The 9,359-nt window shown below is 44.9% G+C and overlaps 2 protein-coding genes across 2 annotated transcripts in view; one reads left to right on the forward strand and one right to left on the reverse strand.

Moving 5' to 3' along the window:
- EAH_00052230 (hypothetical protein) overlaps positions 1-3,832 on the forward strand; it is a gene marked incomplete at both ends in the record, with an annotated part of 5,047 nt that extends 1,215 nt beyond the window's left edge. Inside the window, one exon of the mRNA XM_013394094.1 lies at positions 8-3,832. Coding sequence (XP_013249548.1) covers positions 8-3,832 — 3,825 coding nt within the window. The remainder of the gene's footprint in view (positions 1-7) is intronic.
- Positions 3,833-6,944: 3,112 nt separating this feature from the next.
- Positions 6,945-9,359, reverse strand: EAH_00052240 (Membrane primary amine oxidase, related; the record flags this gene model as incomplete). Its single annotated transcript, XM_013394095.1, has 3 exons — positions 6,945-7,202; positions 7,660-7,818; positions 8,156-9,359. Coding segments are annotated over 3 exons (1,621 nt in total), but the record flags the coding sequence as incomplete, so codon positions are not given.

The following is a 9,359-nucleotide window of genomic DNA, read 5'->3' on the forward strand; positions in this document are numbered from 1 at the left end:
GCACCAGCAGCAGCGATTCACTCTCCCCCGCATGCAGCAGCAAGTCGCCGAGCTGCAGAGGCTGCTGCTGCACTTCGAGAGCCTTGTAAGCCGCTCGCTTGCAGCTCAGGCTGTGGGGCCCCTAGCGAAGTTTTCACGTGCATTTGCTGCTGCTGCTCTACTGGGGGCCCCCTTCTTGCTGCTGCCACCTTCGCGTGCTGCAGCAGCACAGCGCAGCGCAGGAGTCTCCTGCCTCACTTCTGTCTCCCTAGCCTTGGGGGGCTCCCTCGAGGCAGATACCCGCCTGCTGCAGCAGCAACAGCAGCAGCAGCAGCAGGCTGGGAGGCATGCACAGGGCAAGCAGCAACAGCAGCAGCAGGACCCATCGAGTGCTGCCTTGGAGAAACTGATAGACTGGCTCTACGGGGGGGGCCGCAGCAGCAGCAGCAGCAGCAGCAGCGGTAGCAGCAGCGGCTCTGTTGTCTCCTTTGGAGTGCCCCACGCATCAAAGGTGCGGCAGCAGAGATGCCCTGATGCAGCAGCAAGCTTAGTGTTAAGTTTGGTGTACATACACCTCAGCAACCACACAGCAGAAGGCTCTTTAGTAAGTCTACCGGAGAAGAGTTTGACGAGACTGGCGCTGCAGCACCTGCTGCAGGTGAGAGAGGGAGAAGAACTGCTGCTGCCAGAGGCGCAACTGCCCCTGCAGCAGCAGCAGCAGCAGCAGCAGCAGCAGCAGCAGCAGCAGGAGGCGGAGGAAGAAGAGCAGCAGGATCTTCATCTATTGGAATTATCAGCAGCGCAGCAGCAGCTTGTTGCTGCAATGGATTGCGTGTGTCTCCTCAGCAGCCAGAGGGCCTCAAGAGAAGGAGCAGCAGCAACAGCAGCAAACTCTCTTCCTGTGCTGCACTTTGTCTGTCTCCTTGAGGGCCTCTCTCATAGGGGTCTCCCTCCTTTCTTAGAGATGCAGCTAAGCCGGAGATTGACGCTGCTCTTCGCCAAAGCTTTAGAAGCAGCAGGGGGGGCCCTTGCTGAGCTTGCTGCTGCTAAGGCTAGCAGCAGGCAGCAGCAAGCAGCTGCTGCTCGTGCTGCTGCTGCTGCTGCTGCTGCTGGGGCTCATGATGGTGGGGGGAGTGGATTTGCTGTTGGTGCTGCCGTTGCGGGGACGGCGGGGAAGGCTGCGCATGCGCAGCAGCAGCAGCAGCAGCGGCTGCTGCAGCAGCTGCAAGCTTGCTCTGCTTTGCAGCTTAGCATTCTGCGTTTTTGCTGCAGACACTGCGATCGCCTGCCGCAGTTGGCGTCTCTTGTTGTGGGGTTTGCGCATGCAGGCTTCGGCCTTGCTGCTGCTGCTGCTCACCGCCAGCAGCAGCAGCAGCAGCAGCAGCAGCAGCAGTATCCGGTTCATCGATGGCGTCGGTTTAGTATTGCAATGGTCTGTTATTTCTTCGCGTTGCTGCCTGCTGCAGCAGGCGCACTGTCTCCCCGGCAGCTGTCTTCGCTGCTAGGAATTCTGCTGCTGCGGGGTTTGCTGCTGCCTCGCGCGGAGCCGCTGCTGTGGTGCTGCTATCTTAATTGCATGCGCCGCATATTTGATGCTACAAGACAGGGGCTCTGCTGCAGCGGGAGAGAGACGCAGCAGCGCAAGCGCTGGGAGCAGCAGCAGCAGCAGCAGCAGCAGCAGAGACGCAGCTGCTTCTCTCTTGTTGAGGGAGAAGCCCCCTCTTATATATTTGCTTCAGTCTCTATGAAGCTGCTTTTCTTTAGAGAGCTGCAGCAACTCATGCTGCTGTGGGTGCTACCCTTATTGTCAGGCACAGCATCTTCCACCTCTTCTGCTGAACCAGCAGCAGCAGCAGCAACACCAGCAGCAGGAGCAGCAGCAGCAGCTGCTGCTGCTCGACACGTCCCGTTCGCTGTGTGGGGTGCAGCAGCAGAAGCTCTTGAGGCATTTTTGCTGCTGCGTCGGGATTGCATGCGAATTCAGGAGATTTTAAATGAAGAAGAAATTAATTCTTTACCTACTGCTGTGCTGCAGCAGGAACGGCGGCAGCAGCTGCAGCTGCAGCAGCAGCAGCAAACCCGTGAGCTCAACGAGCAGCTAGTAAAGATGCCTGCATGCGTTGTCGTTTATATGGTTCTTTCAGGGGCTGCCCCTGTAGATCTGCTGCATCATAAAAGAAGGATGCTGCTTACAGAGGAAGACCCCACAGCAGCAGCAACAGCAACAGCAGCAGCAGCAGCAGCAGCAGGAAAAGCTCCGGAGACAGCAGAAGATCACTTAGCTGCTGAAGTTGTGGCGTTTTGTCAGGCCTGTGTTTGGCTTCCTCTTAAAGTGCAAGTCGAAACCCTTGAGGCATTCGCCTGCAGCAGCAGCAGCAGCAGCAACAGCAGCAGCAGCAGCAGAGTGGGGGGCATGCGCGTCTCTGCATCACGTTCCTTCCTGGGTTTCGTTACCCTTGCTGCATATATGTTGGCTCCGCATGCAGCTTTGCTGCTGCTGCCTCGCCTCTCAGACGCAGAGCGCTTCATGATGCCTTGCTGCTGGGAAGCAGACAGCTACAGCAGCAGCAGCAGCAGCAGCAGTAGTAGAGGTAGTAGTAGTAGTAGTAGCACTCGCGCGCATGCTGCATGCAACACCAAGGCTTCTTCCGCAGCTAATAGGGAGCCTGTTTGCAGCTGTCATGGGCTTCAGGGCAGCAGCAGCAGCAGCAGCAGCAGCAGCAGGCCCCGTTCCTTGTTGTCTTCGTCTCCTGCACTGTCTCTTTGTGGGGAGTTTGCTGCCTTTCCATGCTGCTGCTGGGATGCAGTAGAACGCGAAGATTCGCTTTATGCTGCAGCAGCAGAGCCGAAGTGTATGTACACCTCACAGCAAGGCATCAAGCACCTGATCGAGCTGCACCACCGCTGGCTTTGCTTCGCCGCCCGCAGCAGCAGCAACAGCAGCAGCAGCTACGAGCAGCATGAGTGTTGCTGCTGCTCGCCGAGCTGCTGGTTAGGAAGGCAGCACCCGTTGTTGCAGCTGGTGGTTGGTAGTGCAGCAGCAGGTGCAGCAGCAGCAGGTGCAACAGCAGCAGCTTCAGCAGCAGCAGGTGCAGCAGCAGCAAGTGCAGCAGATTCGTGCTTTGTCCCTTGTCTGCAGCCGCTGCTGCTGCTGCATGCAGCAGTAACAGGGCCCCGCAGTTTTTATTGTTTGTCTGTCTCACCAAACTTATTTTATCTTTCTTCTCTTAAGCCCCGCACGCTTCAAGAGAGCAGCAACTCTTATGCAGCAGCAGGGTGTATCTCTGCTGCTACTGCTGCTTCTGGAGATGAGAGTGGGGGTCAGCAGGAGCAGCAGCAGCGCAGCAGCAGCAGCAGCAAACAGCGTGGGCAGCAAGATGTTTGCTGCTTCAGCAATGACCTCGCGCAGCAAGTGGAGGCAAATAAACAAAAAACAAAAAAAATAATATTTGGGGAGAAGTGCAGAGAAGAGTTTGTGTTAGAACGCCGAGACAACTTGCTGCGTCAGGCTCACTTGCCTAGCCACTTGCTGCTGCACTTACCCTCTTCAAGCAGCAGCAGCAGCAGCAGCTGCAGCAGCAGCAGCAGGAACGGTGCCACTGCTCAAGTGCTGTTTGCTGCAGCGGATGCCCTAGCCCCATCAGTGGTGCGTCTGCTCTATGAGGAGGCAGAGAGGCGAAGACAAAGCAGCAGCAGCAGCAGCAGCTTCGGAGCAGGACATACAGCAGAAGGCAGCGTAGAGGGGCCCCTCAGCTCTCTATCTAATCGCATGCTAATCCTAGCAAACAGACTGCAGAGACTTCTCTATGAAGCTCAACTCAGTAGAGAGGCAGCAACTTGGGGTGTACGCTGAACTATTTGAATGTGCTGCTGCTGCTGCTGCTGCTGGCGATAGTACAGGGGCAGCAGCAACAACAACAACAGCAGCAACAGCAGCAGCAACGGCGGCGGATGCAGCAGAAACGGCAGAATCAACAGCAGCAGAGTCAGCAGCGAGAGCAGCAGCAGCAGCATCAACGCGTTCATTTAGATGCTCCAAATGGGTGTATGAGACCTCTTGCGGATCTTCTGTTTCTAATCCTAAACCCTAAACCCTAAACCCTAGGCACGCAGCAGCTGCGCATGCGCCATTGCAGGCCCCCTCCCCCGCCCCCCCCTCAACCTCCCAACGCATGCATCACTATTTAAATTGCTTCTGCATGCATGCATATTTTAATTGTTTCTAGATGTATGCATGCATGCAGATGCATGCATGCAAGTGCATGCAAACGCATGCATTTGCGTTTTGGGGCTTTTTCTGTTTAGCGTTTTGGGGCCTCTTTTTCATTTGGCAGGAGGCGCAGGGTAATTTTATTTGTTTTGTTTTTGTTGCGACAAGCAAACAAATAAACTAAATTAAATTAGATACATAAATAAGTATTTGAATGAATAAATAAATATAAGGATGTCTATTCTTGCATTCTGAATAAATAATAATAAGTTTTTGAGTAAAGAAATAAATATAGATATATCTTTTCTCGTTTTCTAAATGAATTAATAAACACATAAATAGTTAATTAATGAATATTTGAATAAATAAATAAAAATAAAGATATCTCTTCTTGCATGCAAAAAGCCTTCTATAGACAGTCAGTTGACTCGATTAAATATCCATAAATATAAATAGAGGGTAATTTAAAATGTAAGAGAGAAGATTTAAATAAATATGCATATAATAACATTTGCTATAATATAATATTATATAATATTATATAGTCTAATGCAATATTATATGGTGCAAATTGATAGTATACAAAATACACTGAAGTATTATATGGTATTGTAATATTAATATTCATATTTAATTATATCTATATCTATATCTATATCTATATCTATATCTATATCTATATCTATATCTATATCTATATCTATATCTTTATATCTAAATCTATATATCTATATCTATATCTATATATATATATATATATATAAATCTATATATATATATATATCTTATTAATGAATGAGCCTTTAACATGTCGGCAGACTGAGCATAGATAAAGCTGCTGTTGTGTATAACGATCTACACCGCAAGCCCTAAGCCCTAAACCCTGAACCCTCTAAACCCTAAACCCTAACCCTCTAAGTAGAGGCAAATGAATAAATGCATGCACGTAAGTGCACATAAATAAATGCATATCAACATATGTATATAAACACATTTAGACACATGCATATAAACAAATGTATATAAATAAGTGCATGCATGCAGTGAAGTGCGCTGTAATAGCTGAGTATCTGTACACCTCCGTAGGAAGACCCCGACTGAAATGTTAAACCAATGAAAGCCGGAGTTTCTGTTGCTGTTGCTGTTGCTGCTGCTGCAGCTGCTGTTGCTGCAATGCATGCATGCATTGCAGCAACAGCTGTAAATAAACACACCTGGGAGGAGCCCCAACTGACTGGATATCGTCAGTTGTTGTTTGTGTTATATTTAATATCATAAACAAACATGCTGCTTGCTTTTAATTTATATGTAAATAAAAATAACAAACCCCAGGGTCTGCATACACCCCAAAGGGGTCGTGCCGCAGGGTGCATGCACGACTCTAATTTGTATACCATTTATATATTATATATTATATATAACATATAAATCTATTTAGTGTATATATATTATATATTATATATACGTACTACGAGGTGTGCATGCATGCAAACGCTTATTCACGGCTTTATAGCATAGCAAGCATAAGCATAAATATTCATTTATGCATTTCTTTATTTGTATATCTCTTCACTGACATGCACATATATACATATTTATATATATAAATATTATATATATATGCGTATATATATATATAAGTATATCTTTCTTGATGTCTCTGTCTGACCTGTGCCCGCATCTACCTGTAGTCGATAGAGCAGCTGCTGCTGCATTTGCTGCTGCAGCTGCTGCTGCATTTGGTGTTCCCGCTGCTGCTGTAGCTGCTGGTGGTGTTGCTGCAGCAGCTATTGCTGCTGCATGCATGCAAATAATCACTTGTTGCTGTCTTCCCCTGTCGTTGTTTGTTAATTTTCTTGTGTCTCTTTTCTTCGGTTTTCTTGTGTCTCCTTTTGCTTCGTCAGTATATTCATTAGTATTTATGCACATATATTATTATAATTATTATATTAAAATAATAATAGTATCAGAATAATAATGCATGGTTATAATTATTAAATTATAAAGATAATATTATTATAATGCACGATTACAATCATTACATTATAATATTATCGTTATAAGTATTATATTAGTATAATAGACTATTATCATTATAATACAATGATCATACTCATAATAATAATAATATAAATATTATTATTATTATATCTGATTATAATCAAAAAATAATAATAATATCATTATGATATAAATAATAATAATAATAATAATAATAATAATAATAATAATAATAATAATAATAATAATAATATATCATTATAACCCCTGTTGATAACGCTTACATGTTCAGGATAGACATTAGAACAAGAGTTAGTAAGTAGAAGAGAAGCAGAAGAAAGATGCTTTAGGTGCAATTTTCAGGTGTATCTCCACATCATGAGATATAAATATTGTATCTCCACACATAAGAACAAGAGTTAGTAAATAGAGAAGATGATGATGAAAGAGACAGTAGGTTTAGCTTTCAGGTGTATCTCCATATCGTATAAAGAAGCACAAACAGACAGTAGGTTTAATTTTCAGGTGTATCTCCACATCCTATAAAGCATAAGATAAGAAGAAGAGTAAAGAGACAGTAGGTTTAATTTTCAGGTGTATCTCCATATCATATAAAGAAGATAAGAAGAAGAAGCAAAAAGAAGAGAGATTCGTTTTAATTTTCAGGTGTATATCCACATCATATAAAACATAAAGAGAGAGACATTAGGTTTGATTTTCATATAAATAAGATAAGAGTAAAGAGAGAATAGATTTAATTTTCAGGTGTATCTCCATATCTAGGCATTTCTTGTCTAATAATAGCACAAGTCCCTGGGTCTTGTACAGCGCCTCCAATAGCATTATGAAGATCCATACTCATATCTTCCATATAATAATTATGAGGCTTTACTAACCAACCTAATGTATTACCCTGAGATAATGTTAAAGGCATGTCTTCTACTACCGGTATATGCCACACTGCACTCGATATCCACGTCACCAAGTCAGCCTTGCGAATGCTCTCGTTGTTCTAAACAAAACATAAAAAAACAATTAATCTACAGATACATATATATGTATATGTATATATATATATATATATATATATCTTTTTATGTATAGTAATAAAGAGATATATACATTAACAAATATATATAGTATATATATAGGGGATGTGTAGACAGACAGAGAGATAGATAGAGACAACAGGATATATACAGAGATACAGAGAGAGACAGATAAAGCGAGACAAAAGGAATAAGATAAAGAGATAGAAAGAAAGAAAGAGAGAGATAAAGAGAGTCAAAGAGAGCGATGCAAAGAGATACAGAAAGAGACAGACAGACAGACTAATGATCTCCATCCATGAAGGCATCTCTTAACCTGCTGTCTGCTGCACAAGTGCAGCAGCAGCAGCAGCAGCAGTACTATCAGCAGCAGCAGTAGCAGCAGCATGAGCAATACTACTGAGGAGGTGTCTGCCTTACCCTCAAGTATCTATCAAGAGAGACGGCCGGCTTCAAAGCATATTTATTGTCTCTAGGTAGTGTTGCTTCTGTTTCATCAGGGTGCCGCACAGTCGTAGCAACTCTGTACTTGGCCCAAGCGCAAGGCCCCGTGTACAGCTCAAACTGAGGATTCGGAATCTGAACACAGCAGCAGCAGCAGCAACAGCAACAGCAACAGCAGTAGTAGCAGCAGCATCAGCAGTAGCAGCAGTAGCAGCAACAGCAACAGCAGCAGAAGCAGCAGCAACAGAAGCAGCAGCAGCAGCAGCAGTAGCAGCAACAGCAGCAGCAGTAGCAGCAGCAGCAGCAGCAACAGCAGCAACAGCAGTAGCAGTGGCGGTAGCAGTAGCATCAATCGCAGCAGCACCAGTCGCAGCAGCATCAGTTGCAGCAGCATCAGTTGCAGCAGCAGCAGCATCAGTCGCAGCAGCAGCATCACTTGCAGCAGCAGCAGGATGTGATGGGTGTTGCTTACTGCAACGGTGGGATAAGGAATGACGGTCATGCCTCCAACATTTCCATAGACATTATGATCTTCATTAACAATAGTATAATGAATAGGCCTTGTGCTATTATAAGCAATATATCCATCTAATTCTTTTTCGCCAATCCACTGATCAAGTTTAATAGCCCCTGGTCTTGCAGTGTCATGAACAATTTCACTGAATACAACAGAGTTTTTTCTATAATCAGGAGTTAAATCAAAATCTACCTTCCATACAGCTAAATGACCATGAAGTGCACCCATTCTCATAGAACCGCTAACTTGTGTTCCATGCCTTCTTTGTCTTGCTGAAAACCAAGGTACTTCTACTCCTGCATAGAGTTCGCCAGTGAAAGAGACGGAAGCTTCTAACCATCCGCTTATATGAAAATAATAATCTGTTATATAATCATAATTACTAACTGTTATCATATGTCTTAATACTAATGCCATATGAGGTGCACCATCTCTTAATGTCCCACTCTTCCAATGTGCACGAAGAGGTCGTGCATAATCTTTTTCAAATATACATAAAGAACCACCATCAAATAATAATTGTCCTGTCTTTGCACATTCTATTCCAGGATGAAGACGACGAGAAGCTGAGCCTAGACCTCCATACCAAGAGTCAATGAAATACCAGTTTCTTTCTGCAACTGAGTAATGAGCTAATGCTTCCATCATACCCATTTCAAACACAAGTCTTTGACCTTGAAAACGAACATCCCAGACACGTAAAGCTGTATCTCTATCCATATTTATTACAAAGTCCCATCCTGCATAATTTACACTGTACGATTGCTGCCCTGGTGATTGCTTTATTGTATACCTTCTTCCTTGAGGCTCTATATGTTCTGGTGCTGCACGATACTCTAGCCCAACACGACCTTCTGGATTAGGTGCAAGCCAGGCAGGAGCTAAACGACGAAGTGCTGCTTGCTGCTGTTGCTGCTGCTGTTGTTGCTGCTGTTGCTGCTGCTGCTGCTGCTGTTGCTCTTTTAAACGCTTCTGAAATATCTCCGGAGTAATCTTCTTGAAATTCTTATCTGTATTGTATGCTTCAACAAATTCACGCAAAGAAGCAAACTGCTGGCCATCGTACCAATACCCTATAACTTTATCTAATTTGAAAGCTAATTCTTCTCTTTCTTCTTGTTGTTGTAATGTCTTTAGATCTACTCCTTCAGGTGCAGGT

This window comes from Eimeria acervulina, genomic scaffold (assembly GCF_000499425.1).
Source record: "Eimeria acervulina Houghton genomic scaffold, Eah_scaff927, whole genome shotgun sequence".
NCBI lineage: Eukaryota > Apicomplexa > Conoidasida > Eucoccidiorida > Eimeriidae > Eimeria > Eimeria acervulina.